General features: G+C 34.8%; 1 protein-coding gene across 1 annotated transcript; it reads left to right on the top strand.

Moving 5' to 3' along the window:
* Window positions 1-1,631: 1,631 nt before the first annotated feature.
* Window positions 1,632-12,051, top strand: LOC142355659 (sterol carrier protein 2-like; the record flags this gene model as incomplete). Its single annotated transcript, XM_075407739.1, has 6 exons — window positions 1,632-2,081; window positions 5,558-5,722; window positions 10,009-10,207; window positions 10,549-10,701; window positions 11,322-11,428; window positions 11,924-12,051. Coding segments are annotated over exons 1-6 (801 nt in total), but the record flags the coding sequence as incomplete, so codon positions are not given.
* Between the last annotated feature and the right edge of the window lie 4,560 nt (window positions 12,052-16,611).

Raw genomic sequence — 16,611 nt, 5'->3', positions numbered from 1 at the left:
AGAGTTGTCTTGGTTCATTATGCCTCCTGAAAAGCCAACTGCATCTTTTTTTGGTAACGCTATTTCTTTGGGCTGCAAAAAATGATAAATGAAAACAAAGTTCGAGAAGTCCATATAATTTTTACGAAAACAATATGTCAGAGTTATAAAAGCCATGAGCTAACTTCTAAAACCATATGATCTCGTTGGGCCTCGTTTATTACAAATATTACCTGTAATTTATGAGCCCTGATTTTGATTTCTTGTTAGAATTTTGCATAAGAAACATTTACATACCGGAAGAATTTTGAAAAAAAAGGTCGCGTCCCAAAAAATCTAAAAAACTTTTTTTATCGTAAAGAATCATGTTGAGATCAAGATCCGCCCAGATATTGACGCGCCTCTAACAAATTACTCAATTGTTCAAATGGTTGCAAAATAGATCAATTTTAAAATAAAATAAAATAGATCAATTTTAAAATAAAATAGATCAATTTTTTAAAATTTTGTTCAGCCGAATTTGTCTGAACAAAAAAAACCAGTTGAGTATATTGTTCCTCCCCCACTAAAGTGGGTCGGAACAATAAAGCAAGGATGATCAACGGGGACATCAAGTACCTCTTTTCAGATCACTCTCATGTTATTTTATAGTCTCACACAGTCCTTCGAATCCCTAGCTTCCGTTCTAATAAATCAACAGTAACCCGTGTTGAAGACTAAAGTTAATCCTTTAAGAATCTTGTACGATTAAACACTGGAATTTGACACCTGAGGTACACTATTCGTTTCCACTTTGCAGACTGCGCTATTAGCCAATGGCAAGTCAATTTGCTTTGGACCTCAATTATGGCTGAAGCCAGTCTATTTGTCTGTAAACGTTTCTGTAGCAGTAGAGATGTCTTAAATCCTTTTAAGAGTTTTCAGGTCGTTGAAACGCAACGACTCATTTTTTAGGGTGCCTTAACAATTCAATAAGTGTATCTAAGTTTCATTTTTTGTGTTGATGACTATTTTTAAGTGCTCTCAATTGAAGACTGAAAGGAATTATTTCAGTCCTGTTGCCCTTTTTTGTGATTTTTCATACTACACATTTTTTAGTAATCAGACCAACTAATTCCACGACTTTTCGTTTTGAGAAACGGGATAAACTGGTAAAGCTCATGAACATTAAATTTATTATCAGTTTTCTGGCCTTACTGGTCTCCGAGTACGCGTTTCCCTCTCATTAAAGATACGATTTACATTGGGTCAGCCTTCAAATGAAGAAGTACAGAGCTCTTATTCTGCGTGGATTGGAGTCATGAATGAGTTTAACGCAGTCATTGTCCGGATGCCATTTGCGCCTATCAGAAAAAAAGCGCGTAAAAGTCTGTTTTATTTCTCTTCTGATGACAACTAAATTTAAATTGGAAAATAATCAGAAGTAAAATTCACTTTTTCTGCATCGTGCATCAAGTTCACAAAACTTTTTTTTTATTTTGCTGTCAATTTTGATGCGACCTGTTGAACAGGATCCGTGTCAGTCAAAACATAATTGCGTATTCTATCTTTCGTGAAATTGAAAACCTCAAAATTAATTTTGTTAAAGTTAAAGCAGCAATAGTTTCGTTTTCTCTTCAGCCGATATAATTGCGGTCGTTGATTTCAGGTTGCGTAATGGTGTCTTGAGAAAACCACAAATGCTGAAATGAGAGTTAAATATCGTTCAATTTGAAATTGTTATCTATTTGTACAAAGTTCTGTTTTGCTGCTCCAATCATTCGAAACCATATCGAAGAATTATATCATAGCGTTGGTATCAATAGTATATATATATAGTCTTATTCATTAAGTTACATATTGAAATAATTTTATAAGAATTATTGTCGACGTTCGTTTTTACTTCGCGAGAAATTCTTTAACAAAACGGTGTCGGTAGTTTTGTCTTTCAAAATAATTCTCCATCTTGATAGCATTCCAAATTTTCCTACTGTGGTACTTATTCAGGTCTTTGACCGTTTTTACTTTGATTATATCGTATAAGTAACGAGCAGAGCAGGGTGCAATCACAATCATGAAGGTGTACGTTGTGGGAATCGGAATGACCAACTTTGAAAAACCAGGTATGTTTCTCGGTTGGTTTTACTGTTTACTATAAAGTAGTTTTAAAAAGCAATCATGTTGTACTTTGATTTTATTAAACAGAGGTTTCTATAAAAAATGTTCATCATCCATTATTCATCCAAACACTACGAAGCTCATTTGAAGTTGGATTTGTGAGTATAAGGCCGCAAAGCTATGCTGAATCATCACTGTCAAACTTAGCCAATCGCATAACTAAAACTCGCGGCGCTATGTTAATACATGGGATCTGAAGAGCTTTCGAGGATTCATATTACCTGCGCAATATGCTTATGGTTACCGAAATATTGTGCTAGATAATCCTCTAAGGCGTTAAGAGATTTATTGTCACTTTTGGCCAGCTTTTGAGCCCAATTTCTGGTAACTGATAATCAAAATGATTCAATTTCTGAACCTCCCAGGAGGACATTTTTCTTCGAGACAAAATACCAGTTTCTGAAAGTTTTATTTTTAAAGTTTTGTTCGTAGTAGTCACACCAATAGAGGATTTTAAAGTTTTTTTGTCTGTGGAATTTCATGCAGCACTTATTATCTTACCGTCATTGATCTGAGATTTTGTTTATTACTTTGATTAATTTTTTATGAGACTTCTTTTGTGTCTTTTTATTGGGCAACTGAATGTATCACACTCGAAATAAAGTCGAATGGGGACCGATGCTCAATTCGCTCAGTAAGCGACAACCGCATCATCTAGTGTCTCAGAATTCAACCCGAATTGAAGCCAGTCCTGTGTCAGAGTTTCTGATCATTTGGAAAACCGGCATGCCTAAATGAAGATGAAATTTAGTCGAGGTACTGTGACTGTATCCTATTGTTTTTAATTGCTCACGAACGAAGTTTGAAGCAATTATTGTAAACGTGTGTCCTTTTTTATTCAAAATTTTTGCTTGAAGTTTTGCGCTTTTGCTCGCGAACATTCTTTGGCTTCATGAGTGAATTATTCACACTTTAGTTCGCCATTTTGGACCATTTTAATTCTTGCTTGGCCCATTTCATTTATCACAATTTGGGTAAACATGTTTCTGTTGAAGTCCTAGAACATCAAAATTTTACCGATCATAATTCCGTTATTCTAACGTGGCGATCAAGTGACGATCTAAATCAAATGGATTTAAAGTTCCGAGATAACAAGCTTTGTAAACAATGATGATGTTGTGTGCCGTTATAAAATGGCAGTGGAAGCACATCTTAACAAAAGCTGACCTTATTTGCAAAAGTGTCGATCCTAGCAATGCTTTTTCCACATTTAACCAACTTTTTCTTAAAGGACAAGGATTTTGCACCTTTAAAAAATGTCGATAGAAAACAAAAAGTTCCGCATTGGGTTTGATAATAGGTTAAAAAAATTTACGTCCAAAAAGAAAGCACGCTTATTATAAATATAAAGAAAACAAAAATAACAATGACCTGCTGAAGCAATTGAAAGAGTGTGGAATAAGTCTGGCAAAGCAAATAAAGTTGCGCAAAAAACGATTCTATCTAAATTCTTTCCAAATTTGTATAGGAAACTTTAAACAGACTTCCATCTACTCAGTGAGCTTAAAGGCCTTTCACATAAATCGCAGAATTTTCCATTCCTAAGCTGCTGTTATCGGAACTTTGTTGAACCTTCGGATGAAAATAATGGAAAAAGCTTCAACAATTTTTTTGCTTCAATGGATATCAAGTCTGTACGCACTTAAATAAACTTTTCCAATCTTCTTTTCCTAGACTCGAATGCTCTATGTATCTTTAAAAAAATACTGCGAGAGAGGTTGGGGAAATTTTTACCAATCTTGATAACAAGTCATCCTCAGGTGTTGATGATATCAGTAACATGTATATAAAATTATCTCCAGATGCCATCAACCCCTATCTGGTGTTTTTGATAAATTTTTCTTTTGACAAAGGTATTTTTCCTAAAAAGATGGCTCGAGCAAGAGTTCTCCCACTACACGAAGGGTCCAAACTTGACCAAAGTAATTGTAGGCCAATTTCACTTCTACTAATTTTCAGTAAAGTTTTTGAAAGAGCTATGTACAATCGAGTGTACCGATATTATGAGAAATTTTCTTTATTTTATAAGAAGCAATTGGATTTTAGATCTAAGCATATTACAATTGACGCACTAGTTGAGCTAACAGAAGCTGTTCGCATAAGACAACAACATTCGACCATAGTTATATTCTTCTTGAATTTAAAAAATGATTTTCATGCTATCCATAATACATGTCATTTGAAAAAACTGGAGAGCTATGATTTCGAGGCGACTGTTGGATATGTTTTAACTCTTATCTGAGTAATAGAAAGCAGCAAGTTGTAAATAATGGTTTTTCGTCTGATTGGTACAAAATTAAAGACGGTGGTCCTCTGGAATCGATTTTGGGCCCTTTTCTTTTTAATATATATAAACGACCTTCCCTTACTCTGTAAAAATGTTGAAATTTTGCTGTTCGCTGACGATACTAACATAGAAGTAGTTGGGTGTTATGTTGAAAATATAAAGTCAGAATATCTACGAGCTAAACATATAAGAATTAATTGAATTTGTTCTGAAATCTATCACTGGTTTACACCAGCAATATTTTTGCAACATTTGCAACATATGTTGTCTGGCATTTCTGATGGTTTCACACGCATATTGCTAAAAACGTTTGTTGTTTGTATCAACAGTGGATCATATGCGTTTTCATACTGTAAGTCGTTCTGATTGATTGATGACCTTTTTTAATAAGCTTTTTCCCGAAATAATAAAAACTGGCTGTTCATTTTATATACATAACAGCTATCGAAATGTTTTTCAATTAGCATTGCTACTGTTCATTTGCGATTGCAGTTCATAGCTCATGAACCCAATGACATTTTAAGTTCGGTACTCTTTTTATTCGCGCGTTTCTTAACTGTATTTAAACGTTGCTGTCTTTCGCAGTTTCGATAGCGCTAGCCGTGTCCAGCTACCATATGTATCTGCTTTGATTCAACGAATTGGAAGTGCCTTGGTTTTCTGTCAATTTTTATTTTTTTGCTAATTTAATCTTGTGTTGCAAGATTAATTTGTGTTACAAGATAAGTGAAAGCTAGTAGAAGCTCATTTTTTGCAAAAGCTAGTGGAAGCATTTTTCATGCAGCTTTTTCACATAAGAGCTATCTTATTCAGGAATCTCTTCACCAATCGTAATGGCCTGTAAGAAATAAATTGATTTTTTCTTTCAATTTGCTTTTGCTTCAAAGCAAGTCTTATTCTGGGTTTCCTGCTGAGCTGATATATCGTTTTCAAGTGGTTTGAAGTAGATACATTTCGTTTTTCATAAGTGAGTACTCTGAAAAAAGTATTCTTTTTCCGTATGAACATTTTGCTCGTGATGGCCCATTTCTGATCATTCTGCTTTGTCTCAGGATATGAATACTGCTCATGTTAAGGGTATCTAACTTAATATTTGCATTGATATAATGTTTAGTATTTGTGTAAAATTGGCAGGTCGCAGAGGGGACTTTGACTACCCGGTTATGGCCCTTGAGGCTACCCGGAGTGCTCTGGCAGATGCTAAGTTGGTGTACTCTGACGTGGAGAGGGCATTTGTGGGATACTGTTATGGAGAGTCTTGTTGTGGACAGAAGAGTCTCTACCAACTAGGAATGACAGGTGAGACATAGTGTAAAATTGACTTACTTGAAGTATTTGGAGTTTATTGCTTTTTTTCATTACAAACCCCCATCAGTTTCGTGAGGCTAGTATGTAAGTCCCCCCACCATTAGTACTTAAACTGCAATCGGGGTTGTTTTTACAATTATTAATTTATACCTCTGCTTTTTTAAGATGTTTTTTTTTCAAGAAGCTTACAGAGTTCATACCGCGAACAAAACCGTTTTAATACACGATTATGTCAAGTGTACTACAAGTATGTGTTTATTTGGACCTTTTCCGTTTGTGCCCACAGCTTAGTGGGGCCATGCTGTTTGCACCCCCTAGACGTGTGATATTTTTACATGGTGATTTACAAAGTAATGACACGTGCTCTGTAATTGGGGGTGCATAACGTACTGGGGTAACAAACCCCAAATTATTTATTGGGAAGCATAATTTAATTAGAGTTCAGATCTGAGGCGCTGAGCGTGAATTGCCGCTGAACTCCATGAACTATACTCTAAAGTTATCTAGTCCTAAATGTTGCTGTATCATGCCCCGCCAGAACAAGATAATATTCCAAGCTACTGAATCGAACTTTGATACTCAAAAACGCATCGAAACAAATAGTGTCTTAATGGTCTTTTTGAATTTGATTCCATTGTTAAATTAGTCACACTCGCTTGATTTGTTGGTTTACTTGTGCTCCTATCCGTTTCTTTCTTATGAGGTGGTTTTTGAAAATTGAGCAAAATGAACTTTAGTTCTGTTTTCCAAAAAAAGTAACTTTGTATATGGAATGCGATTGATCATTCATCTTTTAATCAGGTTGTTAACTTTTCCGGTGCGTTTGAAATTGGTACATCTGTATGCTCAATTTATTCCTCAGAGTAGCATGCACTTTTTAAAAAGTGTGAAAATTTGAGCAAAAGTGTCTCGTGACTTCTTGAGAGCTCAGATAATTGGTTCTTTTTATTAGCAAAAAAATTGGGGTTGAATATTGTCGATTATGGGACCGTTCCATTAGACACTTGTGTTGGTTAGTTGACATAATAGTCATAATTGTAGTTGGATAGCTGACGTTATCTTCAGCGTTTACGATCAATTCTGCTTGCAGTACTTATATATTAACTGATACAAAAATCACGCAAAACTAAATAAAAAGTATTTAATATACAGTTATTGAACCGATGAGCTATTGGAAACTTCGTCATATACGCCTATAAATTAAGTTATTTAATTTCTTCTTGTTTTTAATTGCTCTCGAATGAAGTTTGAAGCAATAATTGTAAATGCATCTCTTTTTTATACAAAATTTTTGTTTGACCGTTTTTGAACTTTTGTTGTAAAAGATTCTTTGATTTCTCAATTGTTTTTTCAAGTGAGTCCTCATTTTTGAGTAATCTCTGTTGTTTTCCCTCCGAAGTGAAATTTGTCGCTAAAATAAACCGGTTGTAGCATTGAAAAATTCAATGGCCCGACGGCCGAGTGGTTCATGATTTCTTTAGGACGCTGAAGCTCGGGGAAGCGCACCCTGGTTCGAATTTTTTTCACCCATAAGGAAAAATTAATCCAGGCTACATCCTCTAAATTAAATAACACCGCCTGTTGTTCGAGAGCAATCTGTCGGACGCCAGTCGGTGTATGTATATAATAGCCGCAAAGCAATATCTGGGGCTATGTTTGGCCATCTCTTGGTTTTATAGAAATCAAAGAATTTGAATAGTATCAAAGAATCGTGAATTATAGTCTTTTTTTAAGGATCTTCAAGCCGAAACAGGAAGTGATTATTTTGATCGCGCCCATAGGGGAAGTGGAGCAACAAATCGATTGGTTTTCCAGCTTGAAATTTTTTCACTCTAATTTTGAAGCAGAGTGAGAAAACGGTATTTGGACAAACTCTTGCGTTCTTGCTAGTGAGTTTTTGTTCACGTGCAGCAATTTAACGTTGATATTCACCGTTTTCAAGTCTTTAATCGGGTTTTTTTCTAGATGGCTTTCCAATTTTTTCATAATCCAATATAGGTCTAGTCTTGTGTTTAGTGATTGAAAATTTTTTGAATTTTAGGTCAGGACTTGTCCTGCTATGATTTTTTTCTTTTCATAAACCTTATTGTCGCGGCCATATGACATCACGGTTACTTCAAATCTGCCTTTTGTTTTGTTCATTGGTGCAATTTGACTGAATTGCGTCTCGATGTCGTTTTTCACTCTTATTAGAGCGAGTTTTAGTTCATTCGCGTGATTACTTGCTCTCAAACGCGTTAGTAGTCCTTCAAGTGCTTAGTGCGATGAAGCTACCGAGAAGGCAGTAGTTCAAGGTTAAAAGGTCCGTTTTTAGGAGTTTTTGAGCCCAAATTGTTGTAATGTTGACATGAGTACTTTTTAGGACCATTTTAAGGACTATATGTTTTGGTAATCTAAACAAAAATACGCAAATTTTTACACTAATGTTCGCAATTTTTTCAAGCATTTTAAAAGTTTGTCATATTAAAAAAGTTTTATTCAGCCCTAGGCGTTAAGGAACCTCCTCTAGGGTTTGATAATAGATTACTGTATAGTTTCTAGCGGTAATGGAACGATTTTCAATATTTTTACATCTTATTTAAGGGTTTGCTAAATAGTTACAGAAAAATTTTAATTGGCCATGGAGTAAATTTCAGCTTTTTAATGTAACAAATTTTAGCAATTTTTTTGGTAAACCTTGCAATTTTTTTCATGTTTTTTAAAAGATTTTTGTCGTTTTTTAGGTTTATCTAGCCTAAAGAGGCAGGAAATCTCCTCTAGGGTTTAATAATAGGCTACTGTATAGTTTTAGATGTAATGAAATGTTTTTCAAGATTTTAACATCACGAATTTAAGCGTTTTTTGACAAAACGTGCATTTTTTTCGTTTTTTTTATATTGTCATGATTCCAGTTTTTTTCTGCCTCAGGTTTCAGAAAAACTTCTTAAGGGTTTGATAGTAAGTTATTGGAAAAATTTTTTGGCCATGGAATAGTTTTCAATTTTTTAACATCACAAATTTTTTATAAAGCTTGCAATTTTGAAATTCTTTGTTATTTTTAGGTTTCGCCAGCCTCAAGAACAAATGGGCCTCCTCGAGGGTTTTATAATACGTTACTGCATAGTTTCTAGATGTAATGGAATGTTTTTTAAGATATTAATATCACGAATTTCAGCAATTTTTTAAAAAAATTTTGCAGTTTTTTCAAGTTTTTGAAAATTTTTGAGTTTTGATTTTTCCGGCACCAGGGGACCTTCTCTGAGACAATGAAATGGTTCTGAAGATATTAATGTTGTTAAAATTTGCTATTGTTTTGGAAATTTTTGGTTATTTTTGTCCTTTTCTGAGTTTAACGATCATTACTGGCCAATGAAACTTTTTAAGTCTTGCAGATGTTTTACATGACCGAACTCAACTCCAGAGACAAAAAGTGGATTCGAGCGTTTTTCACTGCGAAATGTTGAAATTTTTTGAATTTTTCACTTCCCATTTTTATATGATTTAATTACTAACAAGGTCAGAAGACTAGACGTTGAAGAGTCGAATATCATCATGGAAAACATTCCTAGCTCTCTATCTCTCTCTCTCTCTCTCTCTCTCTCTGTCTCTCTCTCTCTCTCTCTATCTTTCTTTCCTTAACTCTTTTGTTGATGCCTCACTACAGCTGCTGTTATGTGGCGTGATCTCATCATCTATTATCCTCACCTCACGGCTCTTCAATAAAGCTAAAGCTAGCTTTACTAAACCGTGGCTGGCTACTGACAAAACCAATTCCCGGTCGTTTGAGAGCAATTCGCACGATGTTAGTCGGTTGTGTTTAAGTTTTTGGAGAGACGTGACTTACCCAAATCTCAAAACTGACTTCCTCACAATCAAAATGAATTCTCTTTACTTTAATTCAAGGAGATAAGATCACCTGAGTGTATGTCACTCTAATTGAAGGTTATTCTTAGTCAAAATATATCTCAGCAATTAAAAAAGGAAGAGAAATTTCTTGTTTATTATCTTTTTGAGACTGTGGATCTACGAAGCTATGGGGGCTGTTTTCTGGCAGTCTGTCGGCTATGTTTAGAATATTGCCTTTGATGCTATTAATTTTTTACTTGGTCGTCGACCCCGTTTCAATCCATTGATAGCTCGAAGCGCCCGAAATTAGTGTGCTACTATACACTTCAAATCTGAACAGAAAACAGAAAGGGGCAACAGCGAGCCCGGCGAAGAACAGATGAAAAGGCTAAATACCCTCTATCGTTGTCATTCTACGGAGGGGAAGTTACCATTGTTACGTTGTTTGTCAGGTATCCCAATTGTGAATGTGAACAACAACTGTGCAACTGGTTCTTCTGCTTTGTATCTGGCACACGAGATGGTGGCTGGAAGCAGGAGTGACTGTGTGCTTGCTCTGGGCTTTGAGAAGATGGAGAGGGGATCATTGGGAAGCAAGTGGGATGATCGGGCCAATCCTGCCGAGGATCTCATTGCTTCAATGGTCGAGAAGTGAGTAGACGAAAACTATGTTTGTTATTCTAGCACGGTTTCTATTACTCGTGAAGTAAGATGACCCAGGAAAACGCTCGTGAAAGTTCTGAAACAAGTAAAATAAACTAGCCACTAGGTTAATGTTACATGTTAGAAATTTATAAATCAAACTTTATTATTTTCTTAACAAACTGAGGTTCGGTTTTCTTAAAATAATTTAATAAAAAAAGATATTTAAATCCTGCTACCATTTGAATCCTGTTTTAAAAGGTCTAAAGTTTAATTACCAATATGAATGCTGCTATTCGCAGGAATTGGGTTTGGGTGGCTTCAGATTTGAAAATTGATTAGTATTTCAGATATGGCTTTGAGAGTGGACCTCCAACTGCTCAGCTGTTTGGAAATGCAGGCCGTGAACACATGTCCAAATATGGAACTAAGCCGAGTCACTTTGCAAAAATAGCTCACAAGAATCACCTACACTCCACCAAAAACCCACGCTCACAATTCAGGTAGACAGAAGGGTTTTGATCTGAACTGTAATTCTTAGTTTCAGGGAAATCTCTCGTGGTAGTTTGTTACTTCCAAATTTGTAGGAATTAATTGCCTTGTTTGTTGTCATTCTTCGTTAAAAAATACTTGAAGAATTATACAAGAAGAGACTATTGAGGAACAAAATATTCGAAGAGTCGATCATAATGTTCATAATACACCTTGCGTTTTGAAGGCGACTGATAAAGTTATCTGAGGTTTTTTGAACGAATCATCAACTTCTTGGACAAGTAGTTTAAGTCGCCTAACTGGCGCTAAGTCTATAAATATTAAGATGCGCATGAATTATGTTACTTTTCGGAATTTTGCGTGCAATTGTTCCCTTACCATCATGTTGACTCTTAATTTTAGTTTTAGGCGTCGTTTGATTATTTTCTTTCGAAATTGTTGAGTTTTTCGCATAACAATTGAATGTGAGTTGATTTAATGCCAATATTAAGTATTTGAGTTCTATAAGATTTATGATAGCAATTTTTGAAATGCGAGTTTAGCAATCGAGTAACGTTTTGCAACTGAAAAGAACTATTGATTTCACTCCTCTGAAAACAATTTCAAATTCTTGTTTGATGGTTTTTTCAAGAGACGAGTATTCGCTGGAACAGATTGAAAGTAGCAAATGCATACACGATCCACTGACTAAACTGCAATGTTGTCCTACTTCTGATGGAGCGGCAGCTGCTGTTGTTGGTATGTTGTCTTGTCTCTACGCACGTTAACAAAAGCAAATCTTTAAATCACAAAATTACATGGTAAACTTCCTCTTTTGTAAGAGAATTGAGAGTTTTTGGTTTTCTACTAATTTCCGTTTTCCTTAATTTTCATACGAGTTGACTGAATTCCTAATTTTTGTTTCGAGTATAATATACCACTCTTATGTCCACGAACTGAAGAAAGAACGATTCGATTAGATATGATTTGTTTCAAGTTGAACTAGTTAAGTTTCGTGCTTATGACCGGCATATCCAATGAAGATGTCATAGGTCTTTACTTCATTCCGTTTAATATCAAAAGTTAAATGAATGTGACTAAAACCGATATCGAAGTCGGTCATTGGGCTATAAAACAAGCCCACGTGGAGAAGACTATACAAACCTCTACAACGCATACAACAGAGGCTACAGGAATATATCTCACTAAGACATGAAACATAACATTCCCCTGTAATATGAGTAATTTTTTCAGTGAGTGAGAGATTCTTGAGAATGAGACCTGACTTGAGAGAGGCCGCAGTTGAGATCATGTCCATTGCTCTTACTACTGACTTGCCGTCCACATTCAACGGCAGTGCCATGAATCTCGTCGGATACGAGGTTAGCACTTAAGTTTACTTAGTGTTGTTTCTCTTAGTATTAATTCTGTCGTTAATTCTCTCTTTCTCTCTCTCTCTCTCTCTCTCTCTCTCTCTCTCTTAGTAATTCTCTTAGTAGTTTAAGTTCTCCTAGTAACATAAATTCTTAGTAATGCGCAATGTTTCTCTGTTCATCCTTGCCATCTCCTTGCCTGCACGTTAATGTTCACTGCACTCTGCGAATATTCCCTACTATTTGCTTGCAGAGTGCAGTGAACATTTACGTGCAGGCACGGGGATGGTAAGGATGAACAGAGAAACATTGAATGATCATTACTAAGAATTTATCATTACTGCTGATGAACATTGTAAAATTCTGAAGCTCGAAGTCCTTGGGCTGTGATCTTGAGACTTCTATATCTGTTAAAGTTCTTATGGTTCGTGCTTGTTCTTAATAAATAAAAGCCGCCGTCGGCCCATTATTTATGGCTATTATTTCGATGGCTATTATTTAGGTGCTCTCCTTTTTTAAGAATTGGATTGTATTGGTGCTCTGTCTTTTTATAGCTGCGAAGCTGTAAGCTGAGCGAAGCTATATTGCGGTGCTCTTGGTTTTTTTTTGTTTCGTCGTCTGACGCTCTTTTTTCGTTTTACATTTGTTCACACAGCAAAGCTGAAAAAGTCAAATTTTCTGAATGACTTCTTCCTCTCACTAACTGCATTTGCGCGCGTGACGTCATTTCTCACTCGCTTTAGCAAAAGTTTTTTAGGTTATTTGCGTGATTAGATTTTGATCATACGTGACTTACCTCACTCAATAAAATGACTTTTGCACTTTAAAACTTAAGTTTAGTTTGAATTTGTTTAAGGTCAAAGGAACTCATTTGTGCAGTAAAGGTCCCTAATAAGAGGCTTCTGCGGAATGAATTTTACAAGCTTTATTAATTTATCGCTGAATGTTTTTTACTTAGTTTTTTGAGCGGCGTCGATTTTTTTTTCAATTTAGATCTGTATCTGTTTCTATCTCTAATATATGGCACGCAGGTCTATTCTTTCGCAGCTATTCCGGCAATCTGCCGGCTATGTTTTAATTTTTGTCAGATGTTTTCACACCTTTTTCATGACTTTGTGCTTTCAAAACGGGATAAAGTAACTTTGTGTTTTCAAACTGGGATAAACGGACTCAGCGGGCATTAAGTTTCATTAGAGGCCCTTAGCAGCGTTTAGTCCTTCAAGTGCATAGAGCGGTGAAGCTCCTGGGAAGGCTGTAATTCAAGGTTAGATGTCATTTTTAGGAGTTTTCGAGCCCAAAATATTCACAGTTTGTTGAATTTTTGTTGAACCTGAAATTTTTGTTGAACTTGAAAATACTCTGTAAATGTTGATAAAGGTCTTTTGCACGAAATATTTTTTTCTATGACCATTTTAAGCTACAAGTTTTTTAAAAAGTTAAAAAAAGTTAAAAGTTAAAAAGTTATTAATTTTTGAGTCTTTTCAGCCCTAGGTGTCAAGGAGCCTCCTCTAGGGTTTGATAATAGATTACTGCATTGTTTCTGGTGGCAATAGTATGGTTTTTTTAACATTTAAACATCACGAACTTCAGCAATTTTTTGTTAAAAACTTGCAATTTTTTCATATTTCCTAACCTCTTTTGTCATTATTCAAGTTTTTCAGCCCCAGGTGCCACGAAGCGTACCATAGGATTTGATGAATAGTCACTAAAAAGTTTTTATTGGCCATGAGTTGGTTTTCAACATTTTAATATCCTTTTAAAATTTCTGCAATTTCAAGTTTTTGAAAATTAGTCATTTTTAGGCTTCTCAAGCCTCAAGGGCCAAGGAGCCTCCTTAGGGTTTGATAATAACTTACTTTGCAGTTTCTAGTAGCACTGAAACAATTGTCATTTTTTAATGTCACTAATTTTAGCAGTTTTCTTTAAATTTTTTGCAAGCTTCTTTTCAAAGGCTGTAATTCAAGGTTAGATGTCATTTTTAGGAGTTTTCGAGCCCAAAATATTCACAGTTTGTTGAATTTTTGTTGAACCTGAAATTTTTGTTGAACTTGAAAATACTCTGTAAATGTTGATAAAGGTCTTTTGCACGAAATATTTTTTTCTAAGACCATTTTAAGCTACAAGTTTTTTAAAAAGTTAAAAAAAGTTAAAAGTTTAAAAAGTTAATAATTTTTGAGTCTTTTCAGCCCTAGGTGTCAAGGAGCCTCCTCTAGGGTTTGATAATAGATTACTGCATTGTTTCTGGTGGCAATAGTATGGTTTTTTTAACATTTAAACATCACGAACTTCAGCAATTTTTTGTTAAAAACTTGCAATTTTTTCATATTTCCTAACCTCTATTGTCATTATTCAAGTTTTTCAGCCCCAGGTGCCACGAAGCGTACCATAGGATTTGATGAATAGTCACTAAAAAGTTTTTATTGGCCATGAGTTGGTTTTCAACATTTTAATATCCTTTTAAAATTTCTGCAATTTCAAGTTTTTGAAAATTAGTCATTTTTAGGCTTCTCAAGCCTCAAGGGCCAAGGAGCCTCCTTAGGGTTTGATAATAACTTACTTTGCAGTTTCTAGTAGCACTGAAACAATTGTCATTTTTTAATGTCACGAATTTTAGCAGTTTTCTTTAAATTTTTTGCAAGCTTCTTTTCAACAGCGGCTTTTTTGGCACCATGGGCTCATGCTGACTAGGGTTTGACAATAATTTACTGTAGCTAATGGGAATAGATTTGTTATCAATATTTTAACAACACCAGTTTCAGCTCTTTTTTGATGAAATTTAATTTTTCAATTTTTCTGAAAATCATGTTCCGAATTTATCGAGTTTTCTGAGCCAATGAAACTATTTAAAGGCTTAAAATAGAGATACTAGATAGTCTCTTCAGACAATGAAATGGTTCTGAAGATAATTATTTCACAAATTTTGGCAAGATTTTTTTTAAATTTGAAATTTTTCGTCATTTTCTGAGTTGAACGATCTTAGCTGGCCAGCGAAACTTTTTCAAGTCTTGCAGCTGGGTTACATCACAGAACTCCATAGACAAAGAGGTGGTTTCAACAATTTTTTGCAAAATTTAGAAATTTCCTTTAAATTTTGCACTTCTCAGTATTTGTCATATTTCTCGAGTTTATCGACTTTTAGTGGATAAATCTCGTTCAAGGCTTGTGCGTGAGTTAATGAGTATATTGAATTGTATCCTATTTGCCCTTCAGGGTAAAAAATTCAAGAGTTTTAGCAATAATTTTTTTTGATTTTTTTTCGGCTGGGATTTTTTAATTGATCTGCTGGTCCAGTACAATAGTTCTGTTTTTCATTCCATTCTTTGGATTGTTTTTCAGGACTTGTCTGGCTATGTTTTTTAAATTCGCTTTGCCTTTTGATCACGTTTTTCGTTATAAGTCACAATTTTAACTTTTGATCTCTGACTTTGAAATTCTGAAATGGATTTGAAATTCTTTCACGCATTCAATTACGCAATGTGGTGAATACTGTCAGTCAAAAGATCAAAATCAACAGGGATACACCGATAAAGCCCGGTCATTAAGTCATTGAGAATTAGCTAATTGGTATTAAGCTTATTCGTTTTCAGTTTAGAAGCTTAGTTAAGTATAGTTTTTGAATTTAACTGGAACCGCACGCCAAATTAGAACACTTTTTGACACTGAAAAAAAAAACATTCAAGAATTCAGTCAATTTATATCATGTTTTTTTTTCTGTTTCAATCCCGATATGCATCAAGCGCGTCAAAGGCAGCTATTTTCCAGCAATCTGTCGGCTATGTTTGATGTTTGTATCAATTTTTGAAGATTTTGGGTAGCAGTTTTACTCAAATCGTAAAGTTTGTGTGCTTCTTTTGGTAAAACTGAATTTTTTTTTGTAAACAGCAAGCAGATCAACTGTAGAGATACTTGAAAAAAGCTGACAACTGGGAAAATTAAAATTGTATTTTTTGTGTCCGAAGTTTGTATTACAAGTGTGCTAGGGCGTAGAGTTCTTTCATTATAAATTTTCAAAAGTTGCGAAACGTTGCGTATCAAGTGTAGTTAAATCTATTGTCATTCAGATATCGAAAACAAACACAATCTTAGCATAGCTTTGTGATAAAGAATAGATTAAATTGTCTTTTTTCCTCTTCTAAAACTTGCTTGCGACCTATATGAGCTCTAAAAATAAAATTTGACGCCCTTTAGTAAACCTATTGCCCGCTATTGCCGCACCCTCTGACTGAAACAGGTCGCTATAAAATTGCGCCCTGATTATTTGCTCGAGATCACCTAGGACAGCATTATATGGTTAGGATCCCCAACCGTTATTTTTGAATTGAGTTTCATGGCTAAAAATCAACTCCACAACCATAATGATCAAAATTAATCCAAATGTAAGCACAACAAAATTTGACGGAACAAATGAAAAAAGGTTAATCTCAAAATTTTATAACAGTTGTAATTCTCAGCTTTTATTGTTTATTGCATTCAGTATTGCCACGAATTGTCTACATTTGAAAAAAATAAGCCGTTTCAGCACAATATCAGTAGTGCTTAGGAATACCCTGAAATGTTCATAATAAGACG

Source organism: Convolutriloba macropyga, unplaced genomic scaffold (genome assembly GCF_964194025.1).
Source record: "Convolutriloba macropyga unplaced genomic scaffold, txConMacr16.3 SCAFFOLD_3773, whole genome shotgun sequence".
Classification (NCBI taxonomy): domain Eukaryota; kingdom Metazoa; phylum Xenacoelomorpha; order Acoela; family Convolutidae; genus Convolutriloba; species Convolutriloba macropyga.
This window is presented reverse-complemented; position numbering and strand designations above follow the sequence as displayed.